The following is a 17,610-nucleotide window of genomic DNA, read 5'->3' on the forward strand; positions in this document are numbered from 1 at the left end:
AAAATGCAGTCTCAGACTCTGTCTCATAACTACTAAATCAGAGTCTGCATTTTAACAGGATTACCAGGTGATTCATGAGCATATAAATGTTTGAAAAGCATTGATCCTCTATGTACAAAGTTTTTAGAGCTTTTTCCTTTGCTAAGATTATCAGTACTTACACATTTATTTATTCAAGAAATACTTGTTGAGCACCAACTGTGTCCTGAGGTTTATGAGAAAACTAGGAATAAACAGAACAGATGTGGCCCCTGACCTGAGAGGACTTTCAGTTAAAAAGGGAAATAAGTAATAAATGCATAGATTACCTATACATACAATTGCAATAAGTGCAAAGAAATACAAATCTATGATATTGATTTTAAAATTGAGTGGGAGGTGCTTTAGATATAGTGATTGAGAGTAGTCTCTGGTTAGATAAGATAAAAGTGAGACCTTAACAATACATTAAAATGCTAGCCCATCGCTAACATTCTAGCCACAGCTCACAGTTTTAATGTACCCTTCAGGTCTCATTTTTATCAGAAGTAAGTATTTGTTGAATGAAAGAAAGAATAAACCAATGAACAAGGCCAGTTCCTATATCAGCAAGCTATTGTGATACAATAAACCACTCTAAAATGCAGTTCTTGGAAACAACCATTTATTTAGCTCACACTATTTAAGGTCAGCAGTTTAAAATGGGCGCAGGTAGGCAATTTTTGTGGTCTTTGTTGGGTTCTTAATGCATCTGTGGTTAGCTAATGGTCAGGTAAGTGGCTTCCCTAGATTTACTGATCCTGACTGGGCTCTCAGTCTCTGGAGCCTTAATTGGGATGACTCTTGTTATTTTGCCACTTGGTCTCTCATCCTGCAGCAAGCTCAGCCAGTCTTGTTCTTAGGGAGTTCAATCATCCCAAGAAAGAAATCAGAGACATACAAGGCTCTCTAGAACAGTGATTCCCAACCTTTTTGGTACCGGGGACTGGTTTCTTGGAAGACACATTTTCCACAGACTGGGATTGGGGGAATTGTTTCAAAATGATTCACACACAAAACATTTATTGTACACTTCATTTCTTTTATTGTTACATTGTAATATATAATGAATAAGTATACAACTCACCATAATGTAGAATCAGGGGGAGCACTGAACTTATTTCTCTGCAACTAGACGACGGTTCCATTTGGGGGTGATAGGAGACAGTGACAAATCATCAGGAATTAGATTATCATAAGGAGTGCACAACCTAGATCCCTTGCATGCACAGTTCACAATAGGGTTTGCACTCCTGTGAGAATCTAGTGCCAACCGCTGATCTGACAGGAGGTGGAACTCAGCTGGTAATGCAAGCACTGAGGAGTGGCTATAAATACAGATGAAGCCTCACCAGCCTCACTTCCTTGTCTGCCGCTCACCTTCTGCTGTGTAGCCCTGTTCCTAATGGACCACTGACAAGTACCAGTCCGTGGTGTCCGGGTTGGGAACACCTAGTCTAGAGGACCAGGTTCAACACTGGCCTACAGCAACTTCTACACATTCTATTGATAAAAGCAGGGTACAAGGCCACCCAGATTCAAGTGATTAAGGAACAGACTCCATCTATTGATGGCAGGAACTGCAAAGGGGTTAAATACAGGAAGGTCATAATTATAGCCACTTTGGAAAAAGTTTACCAATAATTACCCTTACATAAACCTATCAAAATAACATAGTTGCATTAGACAGGCATAAGTAAAGGGGGTAAATAGTTTGTTTTATTTGTTAATAGAGGACATCTGCCAAATGATTTTTTTTGTAAGAAAAATTGGAATTTGCTTATTCATTCTAATAGTAGATAGCAAAATAAAAGAACTTTTGAGGTAACGCTTAGCTTTTAATCATCTATATATAGGGGTGTACATATCTTCCTCTGAAGTTGTAAACATTTAGGCAGTATCAAAAAAGAAATGGAGAAAATGTAGAGGCAGGTGACTCTTGAAACACAGTGGGGCCGGGCGTGGTGGCTCATGCCTGTAATCCCAGCATTTTGGGAGGCCGAGGTGGGTGGATCACAAGGTCAAGAGATTGTGACTATCCTGGTCAACATGGTGAAACCCCGTCTCTACTAAAAATACAGAAAAGTAGCTGGGCATGGTGACACGTGCCTGTAATCCCAGCTACTCGGGAGGCTGAGGCAGGAGAATTGCCTGAACCCAGGAGGCAGAGGTTGCTGTGAGCCATGATCGCGCCATTGCACTCCAGCCTGGGTAACAAGAGCGAAACTCCGTCTCAAAAATGCCAAATGTGGGTGAAGGGGAGAAGAAAAGCAAAGCACACTGCCATGTGTGTACCTACGCAACTGTCTTGCATGCTCTGCTCATGTACCCCAAAACCTATAATCCAATAAAAAATTAAAAAAAAAACAAAACAAAACAAAACAAAAAAAACCAAAAAACAAAAAACAGTGAACTGATCTAATTTGGATGTGCTTCACCCTCTGACTCCTACCAAGGAAGTCATTCACAGTCTTGCCATTAATATCTCCAGAAAGGATCATAGTAAAAACCAAAACAAAACAAGCAAAAAATGAACAAATTGAAGCTAGATATATGAATAGGCAGCATAAGACACAGCAGAGTGACTAAAAACAGTGAGAATATGATATGCTCTTGAGAAGACAATCCGGTCAGAGAGGATAAAGATTTTGTTTGATGAGCCCAAACACTCAATGAGAGGCCTACTTTTTTGTCATTTTACTTGTCACTGTTCAGTTAATTCTGCTGCTTTCTCACCGGTATTCCTACATCTTTCTACTTTACACAGATCGTGCCCACCAGTGTTAAGGAGTCTTTATCTCTTTCGCTTGGATCCGTTCCTATATTATGAAAATGAAATTATGACAAATAAATGCAGTGTGACACATAAAAGAAAGTATGAATTAGAAAACCACTACACTAACTCTATAGACCTTGAAAGTGTCTGTGATTCTTCTTCATCACTCCACAGAAGCCACCATCTGCCTCCTCATTCTCTTCTGGTCAAGTGTCCTTCTCCAACACGAAATGAAAGATGCTTTCAAAACTGTGTTCTTATCAAGTAGGACACAGAATCTTCCACTTTGTCTCAAGTATATAGCTTTGAAGTTACAGTGAAGTTTAAATAGACTTCTACAGATATACCTAACCACAGGATATGATAGTGTTTGTATAGAAAAATACATCCAGAATAATTAACAACTAAATTAAAAATGAAATTCTGGGATGAATTCATTTTATATCTATATAAAATAAGTAAATTAGATTAATTTTTTAAGTAAAAATGCTTAGTTTGGCTTCATAATACTTAGAAACAGTTAAACAGTATAAGGTATCCTAAACAAAATAACAAAGATTAAAAGGAAATGACAAAACAAAAAGAAGATGGTTGAAAATGTCCAATCTTCCAGATTAATCTATGAATTTAGGTCTAAACCAATAAAAATTATTTAACTAGAGTGTGTGTGTTGCTTTTAAAACCAATGAAAACTTATTGAAGTCGATCTTGTTATTTTATGTATTTTAAATAACATCTCTTAGCATATAAAAATGGTTTGCTATTTCAAATCTTTCCACCTGGTCATGTAATAGTGGTTTGTGGCTTTAGAGTAGTTTCCTGTTTAATACAATTAAGCTATTTGATTCAAGAGGTTTCAAAGAAGGTGAAATAATATGTTCATAAGCATTATATTTAAACCATCTATATTCACAAAATAATATTTTGGGAATATAGGATTCTATCAAACTTCAATAATTGCAAATGTAGCCTTAATTAAATAACTGAAATTAAACTAAAAAGAAATAAACTTATTTTTAAGAGAGAAAACACAGGCAAATGTCTTGTAGATGTTCAGGGTCGGCAGCTGTGAAGTTGTCAGCTTGTATGTGACACCAGATCCCTGAGTCCTTACAATGCAACCCTCCTTCTCTAAGGACCTGAGAGTCCAGTGGATTTCCTGATCTTCTCTGGCCTCTGCCCGGGACTGTATGTAGAACAGCAATGGCAAAAAGAACTACCTGGAAAAAGCTGAAACTTGAACTCTATTTCCACCAAATTTTGACTGTTGTGACCATTTTCTCTTCTCGGCACTTTGAGCATCCTGTTAGTTCACAAAGCTTCCAACTATCTTTCTAGAGTTTTTTTCTCATGGCAGATAATACTCCTTTGATAGAAGGAACTTGTTCTTTCCAATTCTTTCCCCAGGCTTTCGGCCATCTCCCTGTATGAACTGTCTTCAGACGTATGGGGCCAATATTTTTACATATTTGGGAAATTTTTTGTTTTTTCTACTTATAAGTGGTAAATTCCCTCCCCCTCTAATTTTCTGCAAAGTTGCATTACATGTTCTTGATGCAGTTCAAGCAGTATCTGAAGTTAGAGCTGAAGCTTCTGAATTTCATTTTCAAGCTGTGCATTTCAAACTGCAAATGTTTGCCCAGTTTGGAAATTTTTCATTGGAACTCTAGGTGCTTCTTTTATTTTCTTCACAGAAACCTTTTCTTCTTTTGAGATGGAGTCTCGCTCTGTGGCCAGGTTGGACTGCAGTGGTGAGATCTTGGCTCACTGCAACCTCTGCCTCCCAGGTTCAAGCAATTCTCCTGCCTTAGCCTCCCAAGTAGCTGGGACTACAGGTGTGCACCCCCACACCCAGCTGATTATTGTATTTTTAGTAGAGATGGGGTTCCACCATGTTGGCCAGGATGTTCTTGATCTCCTGACCTTGTGATCTGCCCATCTTGGCCTGTCAAAGCACAGAAACTTTTAAAATATCTTTTGTTTTTCTTCTTCAAGCCTTGTTAAAGGAAACATTTAAGTTAACACCATCAATGAGGTTTTTTTTTAATCAAGTCGACTTTTGATTGATAATAGATTATCAATGGTGGCTTCCATTTTCTGAGTCTAAAGAGAGCTGGTAATCTCATCTTCAGCAAAATTCCAATCAGAGACTGTAAGTTGTTCTCAATCATTTACAACCTATTCTATTGCATGTTAGAGTTGTCGAACATTTTTATTTGTTCCTTTGGTTCCTGTACCACTTTTTTCACCTTTGGCTTCTTGGGAAAGCAGTTTTAGGTTTTCCTAAAGATGAATGTTTTCATCTACACAACTCATTATTTTCCTCTAAAATGGACTCCATCCTTCTGAGATGCTTTTAAGAGCCTTTTTTTTTTGTTTTGTTCTGTGACAGTCACTTAGGATTTAAGGGATATTGATGCATCATTGAATGACAATGTTTGTCTTTGAAGGTGAGCCATCATCACTGAATGAAATGAAAGTTCAGGGAGCTCTATTTTATATTATTTATTGAGAAGGTCTAGTGTATTCTTGATCAACGATGTTCATATTCATTTTTTTATTAACATTAGTGCTGCCAAATTCAGAGTTTGTACCCTCAGAGGACATGCCACCAATGGAAGTAACTTCAAGGCTTCATAGGCTTGAATAATCAATCTAATCTCACTGAATTTACAATATTCTTCAACTAGGGCAGAAAATCCTTTGGTTAGTTCTTTTCCCTTTTTAAAGTATGTTGACTTTTTGCTATTAAAAATGAACATAGTAGCAGAGACCAGACTCTCCCAGGTAATTGTGTATATAGTTCGAAGAGAATTAAAGATGTAAATAGTAATTTATTAATTTATATCATTTATAACTTTTACCAAACATTTCATCCACTGACTTCATAGAACACTGCATAGTTTTAAATTCGTTTAGTGTCACTGTCTCCTCAGCTACATAATGTGCTTTATGAAAACCCTATTCCCATGTCTCAATTGATATTGCTGCCGAAAAGTGATTTCCAGTTCCATTTATGTCATTATAGGTTTTGATGCCTGCTTATCACTGATCACAGACAAACTAAAAAGTATTATCCATGAGGGAGCCATGGGGGCAGGGTTAGATTAAAGAATTGTTTTAACCAGGGTACAATATTTATATACTGCCCTGCCACTTTAGAATGCCCCAAGTACTTTTCTACTTGGGTGTGGGGTAGCTAGGTTTTCCTTGCCGTCATTCTTCCTAGCAAGTGATATATTCCATCATACACTCAGCATTTCTCAACATTTTCCCCTGTCTTTGACAAAGTTAGCGAAGCAAGCGCAGCTTTATTTTGGTGAACTATTCCTTGGAGGATTTGGGATCCAAACCTGCAGACTACACACAGAGAAAGCAGATCAAGAACGTCATCACAACAGTAATCATAGATTCTTCAAGTGTTTTCACCCATGTCACTGGATTGAGGGCTTCTAATCCATCATCAGTTCCCTCAGGCATCTTGGATTCTGAATAAAAGTTAGATGTGCTTTGAGAAGATTGAAAAACTTATTCTTTTAATTTTCTCATATCCAGTGATATGTTTCCAGCATGTTCTTCCAGGTGACGTTTTATTCTCTCTCAATTATGTTCAGTCTCATTACACTTTTAGAGTTAATAAAATCAATCTGTAACTCTCACACCACCAAAAGATATGGGGGGGGGGTGTTTAACACAGCTCTGAATCTAAAGAGCTTTTATTCCTTATAAACTCCAATGAATAAGAATTAGGGCCTGATCTTCTATTGTATTTTTCTTCCCAGACTTTTATTGGTATTAGGACAAAGTTCTTTTTATTCAGCTCTTATCATCGGCCATACCATTTTTGGTCGTGGTCCTACTAATCCTCCATTTACATCTACTAGGGGATCTAACCAAGCCACGGGCCGAAATAAAGGAGGGAAAGAAATATATGCCCAACATGTGAAATTTCCTTTTACTTCTGCCCCACTTCAGGAATCCTCACTGCAATGGTGATAACCGTCATCATACTCATAGTAATAGGCTGTCCTGCTTTCTTCAGGTTTTCCTCAGCCATCTGTAAAAGCTCTAAATGTCTGGATGGTACTCACACCAGTTGCTGATTTAGACCTGGAGAAACACAAACAAATCCTCTATCCCGTATTACTACATTACCTTTTTCCAATTCCTTGTGAGTGGATCTTGCCCCTACGTTAATTGCCTTGCAGTTGCTTCCTTGGATTGTTTATTCAGGTGTTGTTTAGCCACTGTTAATTGTCCTCTTGGCAAACGCATAAAACTTAAGTTAATCTTGCTAAATTTAGTTGTATTTGTGGAGTTCTATATTCAGTATCTCCTTCCACAACTAAAACAAGCTCCAGGAAAAAACACGTCCCCTTTATTTTGAGTAAAGGAGCCTGTGCACCAGTTTCTGTGAGCTGTTCTATGGTAATATTAATCAGAGGTTGAACATTAGCATTTATATTAGCTTGAATATTAGCCTCATCAATCCACCAGGTCTTAAATTGTAAAAATTGAGAGAGAAACAAGCTCAGGTTAAAGTATCTAAATCTTCCAGGAATCAACTGAACCTGACAGACTTCTAAATCTCCCTTTTCTCTTGCTTGAATTCCTGCCTCAGTGGAACTGGTTACCATAGTTCTTGGAGTACACACGGCAACAGAAACAGCAAGTTTCACCTTCGTGGTAGCTTCCAGTTTCTTTAATGGAGAAGTATCAGGAGGATCTGGCTATCCCTCAGCAAGATACTGAGGTGGGGCTGATGGGTACACCTTTTCCTCATTTTCATCTTTTTGCTCTATAATTTTTCTGCATACTTCATCATACTCCCTTTCCTTTCCTGAATCTTCTTCCTCAATGTCTGCCTCTAAGGCAAAACACACTAAAGCCCAAACAACCACACCAAATAAGCCTCGTGTTTGCTTGATCTCTGTCCTGTGTTACCATAATACTACCTACTGCGCTCCTCCAGCTCACTCTGGGAGATTTTTTTAAAGAGTTCTCAGGCTAATTCAGAGCTCCCCAACTTATCCTGGGAGATTTTTTTCAAGAGTTCTCAGGCTACTTCTGGGCTCCCCCTAACTCACCTGGGAGAGTCTTTCAAAAATTCCTGGACTCCTTCCTAGATCCCCCAACTTGCCCTGGGGATTTTCTTTTTTATTGCATTTTAGGTTTTGGGGTACATGTGCAGAGCATGCAATACAGTTGCATAGGTACACACAGGGCAGTGTGTTTTGTTTGCTTTCTCCCCTTCACCCACATTTGGTATTTCTCCCCTGGCAATCCCTCCCCACCTCCCCCTCCCACTGGCCCTCCCCTTTTCCCCCTATAGACCCCAGTGTTTAGTACTCCCCTCTCTGTGTCCATGTGTTCTCATTTTTCATCACGGATTTTTAAAAGAGTACTCCGGATACCTTCAGCTTAGCATCTCCTTTCTCCGTCACTCAGACGACCCTTCATGCCGGGTTCGAGCCCCCATGTCTGGGCGCTACTTACCAAGATCTTGGCTGTAGAGACCCCCACCCAGGCAGTGCTGAAGGCACTGAGAAGCAGACACCTAGATAGAAAAGCAAAGTGAGTCTATCTGCAGAGCTAACAGCCTTCTGAGCTAAGAGCCTCAGGGGCTGACAGCATTCTGGGTTGAAGGCCTCGAGCAGACTCTGACCCACAGATTTATTCTCTCTGAACAGGTGATTATTATTAACAAACAGATGTTCTGTATTTTCTCATAACACAAAAACATACCAAGTAGGCAGCTGATGCCTGCTTACCACTGATCTCAGACAAACTAAAAAGTATTCTCCACAAGGGAGCCACTGGGGCAGGGTCAGATGTCTGTGCTTAAAAAATGGGATCTAATTAAACTCCAGAGCTTCTGCACAGCAAAAGAAACAATCATTAGAGTGAACCTGCAACCAACAGAATGGGAAAAAATTTTTGCAATCTACCCATCTGACAAAGGACTTATATCCAAAATCTATAAAGAACTAAAACAGATTTACAAGAAAAAAGCAAGCAAACCCATTCAAAAGTGGGCAAAGGATATGAACAGACACTTTACAAAAGAAGACATATATGAGGCCAACAAACATATGAAAAAATGCTCATCATCACTGGTTATTAGAGAAATGCAAATCAAAACCACATTGAGATACCATCTCACGTCAGTTAGAATGGTGATCATTAAAAAATCTGGAGACAACAGATGCTGAAGAGGATGTGGAGAAATAGGAACCCTTTTACACTGTTGGTGGGAGTGTAAATTAGTTCAACCATTGTGGAAGACCATATGGCGATTCCTCAAGGACCTAGAAATAGAAATTCCATTTGACCCAGCAATCCCATTACTGGGTATATATCCAAAGGAGTATAAATCGTTCTATTGTAAGGATACATGCACATGTATGTTCATTGTGGTGCTGTTTACAATAGGAAAGACTTGGAACCAACCCAAATGCCCATTGATGATAGACTGGACAGGGAAAATGTGGCACTTATACACCATGGAATACTATGCAGTCATCAAAAACGATGAATTTGTGTCCTTTGTAGGGACATGGATGAGCCTAGAAACCATCATTCTCAGCAAACTGACACAGGAACAGAGAATCAAGCACTGCATGTTCTCACTCATAGGTGGGTGTTGTACAATGAGAACACAGGGACACAAGGAGAGGAGCATCACACACTGAGGTCTGTGGTGGAGGGGACTAGAGGAGGGATGGGGGGTAGGGAGTTGGGGAGTTATAACATGGGGAGAAATGCCAGATATAGGTGATGAGGGTGGAGGCAGCAAACCACATTGCCATGTATGTATCTATGCAACAATCCTGCATGTTCTTTACATGCACCCCAGAACCTAAAATGCAATAAAAAAATATATATATTAAAAAATTGTTTTAACCAGTGTATGATATTTATATATTGTCCTGCTGCTTTAGAATGCCCCAAGTAGTTTTCTACTGGTGGGGGGTGGCTAAGTTTTCCTTACCATCGTTCTTCCTAGCAAGCAATGTATTCAATCATATACTCAGCATTTCTCAGCAATTATACACTCAGCACTTCTCAACATAGACCCTCCACTCCAGAAATGGTTGCTAGACATTTACTACCTGGTTATGTTTATCAGAGAAGAATCTTTCATCTTTGGCAGGTGATTCTTTGAATTTTACCAAAGTGTTCAAAGAATTATTATTATAGAAGATTACTCAAGATTATCTTTGAATAATAGTTATTACAAAACAATTAAATTTCCCTTTTCTTCACACTGTGAAAAGGATCCAAAGTTTTTCCCCCATCCAGTAATGTTATAGGTTGCATTGTTTTGGGAACTTTAGACTAGTCAACTTGGGTTTTCATCCTGGCTTCATCACTCACTACTTTATTAACTTTGGGAAAATCTCTTAGGTTTTATGAGCCTTGGTTTTTTCCCCCAATAAGATGTTAAGAATAGTATCTGTCAAGCCTACAAGACAGATTTCTTAAGTGTAAATGAAATAACACATTTGAAAGTACTTTATAAAATCAGAACCCTATGCAAGTTATTTTTATTATACAGTACCATTAAGGGAAAGGTAATAATAAAACTCTTTCTACTTTGAATTTTTGACTACAGTACCATTGTCAAAGCCCAAGCGAGTACAGTTTCTTCACAAATTATTTTATCCTTATTGAAAATGCTGCTAACATCTCTTAATGCTCACAGAACAATTCTAAAGAGATTCTTTGTTAAAAAGAGATCAACAGGAAATTGATTTCTATATATTTCTACAAAGACTGCATCCTGGGACTATTGTGAAAAAAATCTATTATATTCGACGTATTTTTTTTTTTTTAACTTAAACAACATTAGGAGCAAGTTATTTTTGTTCAGATAATAACAGATAAGTATTATTCTGTAATTTCACAGCAACATATACTCCTCCTATGAGAAGTGATATAAGCATTTCTTGGTGTTATAATCTCAGATTTCATAGAAAAATGGGTGTCCTAAATAAGTGTCAGAATTTGTTAATATTGGTACATTTCATATGTCAATCATTCTTTGGGCTGAAAAAGGAAAAAAGTTATTTATTTATTTTTTTTGAGATGAAGTCTTGCTCTGTAGCCAGGCTGGAGTGCAGTGGCCCAATCTTGGCTAACTGCAACTTCTGCCTCCTGGGTTCAAGCAATTCTTCTGCCTCAGCCTCCCGAGTACCTGGGACCACAATCGTGTGCCACAATGCCCAGCTAATTTTTGTATTTTTATTAGAGACGGCGTTTTACCAAGTTGGCCAGGATGGTCCTGATCTCTTGACCTAGTGATCTGCCCATCTTGGCCACCCAGAGTGCTGGGATTACAGGCTTGAGCCACCATGCCAGTCCTGAAGTTAAATCTTGTTTCAGCAAGCATATAAAAAGTCACTGTCTTAGAGAAGGCAATGAATGCTCTAAGATGTCCCTACTTTATGAAAAGTGTCATACCTGAGATGAGTTGAAAATCATCTGTGGTTATTTAAATCATGCAGCTCCTTTGCATTTAATTTTAAAGAAGTTTTATTGTGAGTAAAAATGTAATGACATCATATAAAGGTTTTGTTCAAATTCACGTTCATCTGAAATTTAATATAACTTCATTTTGTGGCAAGTGTGTTACTCTTCTTGGTTTTTTCCCAAGTGTTAATAATATAATACTGGGTATCCTTTCACTATTTCTCTTATTAACTAGAAAATAATGTATTAAATTTAAATGGATTTCTTTAAACTGTAGAAGCTTTAAAATGTCACTATGACTCTCCCAGAAGGGAGTGTATATGAGGTGTTTTCCGAATTTATTCAACCACAAAATTATTGATTCAAGGACATTTTAGAGATAGGCATTCCCCAGGGTAATACCGGCAAATCTAGTCTAGTCTTTTGCTAGGTGAGCTACCAAAGTTGTATGATAAACACCATTAAGCATGGTTCAGAAGCAATGATCACTGATTGGATGGTTTTCAATACATCATTAATCTTCTGAAATAGAATTGTGTCATTTCAATCCATGGAAGTAGTCAGGCTTTCTTTTTCCTTTACTCCTCATACCTTAAAGTGTCTCATATAAAGAAGCCCTGAGCCTTCACTCCATGGTTCTTTTAGGCAATGGCTGTTCACAGGGCAGAAGGCAGCAGGTGAAGACATTTTTTTTTTTTAATGTCACCCTTGAGTATTATAAAAAGTGGTGGCACGTTGCATTTGAATTGCTGAAGCAATACATCGTTATTTAGTAGGTTTATCAATGTCATCACTTGATTCCTACAACTCAGAATCTAGCACCTGCTAAGAAGCCTAGGGTTCAGTAGCTACCTCACCTGCAGCCTTCCTCCTGCTGTAGGAATCTATGCTTATGGCTCTCTCAAGCTCCTACACAACCCACCTAATTGGCATTCCTCTGAAGTCTGACCTATTAGCTGATTCCCATGATAACAAGCAGCTAGTCCAATAAACTGACTAAGGTCAATGGGTGAATGGCAGAAGATGAGTTGCTTTCCTTCTTTCCAGACAACATGCTCAAGCTGAAAATGTAAAGATAATGCTCACATATCACTCTCCCTCATCTCACACCTATGTCATTGATTTTCTATGATGCAGCAGACACATGGCTCTATGAACCTTTGCGCATGGGGAATCACAGCCTAAGGGGAGGGCCAAGCCAGCAGGATATTTCTGAGTTGGGCTTTGTCTCCTCAAAAAAAGAGGGGTAGGGAGGTACGTCTCCCTCTCTACATCCCAGCACATAAAAATCTCCATAACCAATGCTGATGTATTTGATCCAATGGTGCTAAGTTCTCCTTACATTGATAATTCAAAATATGCAGTCTGGTTTACATAATCTTTATGTTGGTGTTTGATAACAGAAGCACACTATCAGGAATCCAAGAAAATACATTTATTAAACTTTGAAGGAAAAAATCCACAGACATAAAGAGTGCTAAATATAAACTGCCAGACACAACTAGTCATACTAGTGAATAATGGCTTGTGTGGCCACCGAAGTACCAAAATGACATTCTGAGACCGATTGAGGTATTTAGCTATTTTTGGCTACAGAAATGTTGTCAGCCTGTTGTGAAATAGTAAGATAGTCTCCCAAACACACAACTTTGAATTGAATTAGGTTCTACACTGATGATACTTTATATGAAACTAAATTATGGAGCTCTTGGAGAAAACCATAGCAGCAAAGTAGCAGAAAATCTATTAAACTATTACAGATAACATGTTGTAATTTAAACACTCAGTTCTACCTTTTCATAGTCCTTCCTGCAGGAAAGAGGGAATTTAAAATTATCAGCATTAAGCTTGCTTCCTAAAAAAGGTCTGAGATAAACGGGAAATACTATTTAAATTAAAGCTAACTTCAAAGTTTTTAAGCTTTTTTAAAAATGAGAAGTATTCTTCACTGAGATGAGATTCTTCTTTTTCATAAACCTTTTCAGGAGCTATCCCAATGCTCTTAAGAATGATGTTAGGATATGAAGGGATTGCAAAATAATTTGTAAATTACTCAGGCCCCTTCTTTTTCTTTTGAATGCCTGCTTTGAGGCCAATCCACTCAAAGAGGAAGTAAAAAATGATAAAACTTATTCTTTTGCTATTTTAAATACATGCTATAAAAGGTCTAGTGAGAAAGAGAGTTTCTTTTACTGGTTTAAATAATTTTGAGTTATCTGTGGGAACTGAAAACCTTGTTTCTTCTGTCTATGATCTGTTCATTACCATGAAAAATGAGTATGTGTCTGGTTATGGGCCATGAAACAAAAACCTAGTTCTTGAACTCTTTGTTTCATTACCCAAACTAATCTGCTTCAATTTACAAAATGCTTCTTGTACCTTATTCCCTTCCTAGATAATTATGTAACAAAACTAATTTTGGGTGTGAACAGATTCTGCTGCAGAGGATATAGATCTTATCTCTCACCATCTGCACACACTAAAAAACTCATTCCATGTGCAACCACAGCACTTAAGCACCTTGTTAAGTATGAACCAACTATGATTTCTACTTCTCTTAGGATGTATTTTTTTTGGCATGAACCAAGATTTGGTGAAGAAAAGTTTTCTTTTTTTGCTTTTACTTCTTTTGGTGCACAGTAAGTTGATCTGTGCAAACACTTTAAAGTTTTCCAAATTAACAAATATTTGTTTAAAAATTCAGATAAAATAATTATGTTCTAATAATGCAAAATTTTACAATCATTTTAGAATTGTGTAAGGAGTCTGGGGAGGTATAAAAGGGCTTTGTAAAAAACTAGTTTTTTTTCTTTAGGTGCACTGGCCGAAGCATTAAACCAGCTTTGGACTGTAGTTACTATACTCCTTAGAGGGGTCACACCAACTGCAGTTCACAGTGTGTAGCTTAATATAAAATAGCCATGCTCGAAGTCTAAATTATTAAAAATACCTTATCAATTTTATGTCAAAATAAATGTTTTACATATCCAAACTATTTTTGCCTTCTTGCTTATAGTTTTAATTTCTCACTTATAGTTTTAATTTAATTTTTAAATAAAAAAGCGTTTTCTTTAAAAAACAACGAAAAGAATTAGCCTGTTCTATGGTTTGCATTCAGTTTTCCTGAACTGTGAAAGCCACCTGACTTTTTCACTTTTTCAAAAAGTATGATTTACTATACATTAAAACCATAGCCATTCAATGCTTGGTATCACAAAATTAACACCACAATAATAAGATAATCAATCACTGCTACTAAACAGTCTGACACAATTCTTTAAAATATTTACAATGTACAATAGGAATATCTATCTGATTAAGCATTCCTCTTATTTTTTTTAATCATATTTCAACATTTTGGGAAAAGGCATTTAGAATCCACACCCCACCCTGTCATCCCCACAAAAAGGTTTAAACATTGTTTTGGTTTAAGTGTTCATGCCCCAGCCAATTCTTTGCCATTAAATACGTAGCTCTTAAGAAATCAAAGAAAGTCTTAAGGCATGATTTTGTTCAGTTGGTCTGTGCTCACATAGCCACACGATGAGAGAAACTCTTTGTCGGGCAAGGGCAAGGCAGTCGCATTGAGTATGAGGCCCTGCGGGGACTGAACTATATGAATGGAGGTATAATCTGGGACAGGCATCTCAGAACCTGGAACATGTTCTGCTGTCCCAGGCCTCCCAGAAGTAGTGGTAAGGCTCTCTGTGGTGATATAAATGTCCTCTTGGTTAAAGCTTGGCTCTGTGTGTGATTCAACCTTGATATGAGGAGCCACAGGGATGCATTTTTTGGCATCTGCCTCACAGAAGTAGGCATTGTCCATAATGAAGTTTGCTTGGCAGAGCGAGACTTCTGGATGCATGTCACACTGGGACACCCCTGCCTTGTTCTTTTGGCCTGGTGAAAGGACCACACTCCCTGCTGGTGTAATGTCGCTCACCTGGGCATAAAAGTCAATGTTTGCCAGTGAACTTGGATTGCTTAGCTGAATATGGGCAGCTTGATGAGCTGACTCAGCTCCATCAGTAAGAAGTGGTTGCGGTTTGTTTTTCTCTGCTTGGATAACACTGGGCTGATGAATAGCAGGGCAAGCGTCATGATAAGGTGAGTTATTTTGATTCTTCTGGTCAAGGCACAAGAGATCTGCTTCCCCTTTTAACCTCTGTGGCTGAACAACCTGTGAGGTACCATCATGTATGTCACTGGCATTGAAATCAGTCTCCAGCATGTCAGGTTCATAACAGCTGGTACGTCCAGAGTCGCCATCCTTCACCCCTAGGTTACTATGTGATTTCTCATGGTCACTGCTTAGAAGTCTGTCTGTGTCTGATCCCTCAGTCTTTTCATCTGGGTCCTCAATATCTAGCTCAATAAATTCAACCCAAGAGTCATCACTGTGGAATTCAGGTTTGCAGCTATCATGAATGGCTAAGATTGTGTTCACCTCCTCTAATTTTCCTTCCTAGAAAATAGAAAGAAAATAAATATCAATGAAAAGAAACTCATAATAATTAAATGATAGCAAGTAATGTTCAGAGATATGGTTACAATAAAAACAGCAGTAACAAAAACATATAAACAAAACATAAATTATTATATAAAATTTAAATACATATGACATTTTCTGATATTTATGAGATATAATATTTAAAAAAATTTTCTCCAGATGAGATACAAGAAAATTGAATGTGATATATATATATGTGATATGTATATATGTGATATATATATATGATATGACATATATATGATACAGAAAGCCTTCAACATGTAACACCATTCTCCAGGTGTTAATCAATACTATCTACAATTTAGATAAAATTATTAATTACCTTGAGCAGATCTGGATCAATTCCTTTAATCTTTGGAACTGGAACTGGGGGCAGAATCAGCATTTTAATCCTTGAAAACAAATAAAATTTTGGTTTTGACATCTTAAAGCTACATATTCTCACTTATAGCAAAAGACAGAAATAAAATATTGGCAATACTATTATGTATTCCAAGTATTCTTGTACTTTATATAATTGGAGTATGAGAAACAGAAGGAAATAATAGACAGTAAATTAAGAAGAAAACTATAGAAAGAAGGAAAATAGCAACAATTAAAAAAACCCAAAAGCCCTCATCTGACATATATTAAAAGAAAATGTGGTTTTCCCACAATCTTTTTGTTCTTAATGCTTTTTATTGACAGTCAGAGCTAGTATTTGAAAGTAAGAAATTTAATTTCATCTGAAGCTGATTTCCATGTCAGCTATAAGGAGGGCAATTCTAGTGTACATCTCATCAGTAATTTGTACAGAAAAAAAAAGAAGAAAAAAGATTCTTGGAGCCAAGATTTTTGCACCCTTAAAAAAGGGTAGACTTGGGTAGGTCAGCCATATAGTTCATATTAATTATAAAATTATCTAAGATGATCTTATTAACCAGGGTGTGTTACAGCAGAATTCATTTCAGGTTGAACAGACTAAATTTGAACTATCTCTAACTAATCAGTATGGGTTTATATATACAATCCTAGGATACATTTACATTTTTTGTTCCAAATCTTTATTTTTTGGTCATGAAACTGAATAAATCATTTATCTATTTTGAACAATTAATAGTGTAACTGGAGTTTACTGTGTTTTTAATTGTTTTTTGACTTTTGGAAACAGGGTCTTACTTTATTGCCCAGGCTGGAGTCCAGTGGTACAATCAAAATTCACTGCAGCTTCAAACTCCTGGGCCAAGTGATCTTCCTATGTCAGCGTCCTAAGTAGCTAGGACTACAGGGTGTGCTAATTTTTATTGTTCTACTTTTTGTAATGGAGTCTTGCTCAAGTTATTGCCCAAGCTGTCTGGAACTCCTGACCTCAGGGCAATCCTCCCGCCCCATCCTCCCAATGTGCTGAATTTATATGCTATAAGCCACTGTATCTGGCCTGGAGTTTATTTTTTTTAAATCAAATTGTAGCACTGGAAAAAGGCTCAGAGATTATCTATTCCAAGTTATTCATTTACTTTTTAAAAAAACTCCTGAGTATTCAGAGATGAGAGAGATGGTAACCTGAATTTAGGATATCAGTTGCTAGTCCACTCAGTGTGAATGGTCCGTCTAGTCCATTGCATAAGGCATACATTCTGTGAATATTTCCACTTGCCATTTTATCTAATCCAAGGAATAAGCAAAATTCCATTTTATAAATTGCATTAAGCAGCCTCTGCTACTCAGTGGGGCAAGTGTTAAAGCAAATTGTTACTGATGAATTATGGATACAGAAATAAGCAATACAAATTATTTATAATAACTACCATCATTTTTTAGTGCTCCTGATAAATCAGACACTGTGGGAAAT

At 37.4% G+C, this 17,610-nt stretch overlaps 1 protein-coding gene across 4 annotated transcripts in view; it reads right to left on the minus strand.

Annotated features, from left to right (window-relative positions):
* Positions 1-12,686: 12,686 nt before the first annotated feature.
* Positions 12,687-17,610, minus strand: part of GHR (growth hormone receptor) — a 344,216-nt gene continuing 339,292 nt past the window's right edge. For all 4 annotated transcript variants that reach the window (XM_008992116.5, XM_035291616.3, XM_054252271.2 and 1 more), the window contains 2 exons: positions 16,102-16,171; positions 12,687-15,731 (listed from right to left, as the gene is read on the minus strand). In XM_008992116.5, coding sequence (XP_008990364.4) covers positions 14,763-15,731; positions 16,102-16,171 — 1,039 coding nt within the window. In that variant the 3' untranslated portion in view covers positions 12,687-14,762. The remainder of the gene's footprint in view (positions 15,732-16,101; positions 16,172-17,610) is intronic.

This window comes from Callithrix jacchus, chromosome 2 (genome assembly GCF_049354715.1).
Source record: "Callithrix jacchus isolate 240 chromosome 2, calJac240_pri, whole genome shotgun sequence".
Classification (NCBI taxonomy): Eukaryota; Metazoa; Chordata; class Mammalia; order Primates; family Cebidae; genus Callithrix; species Callithrix jacchus.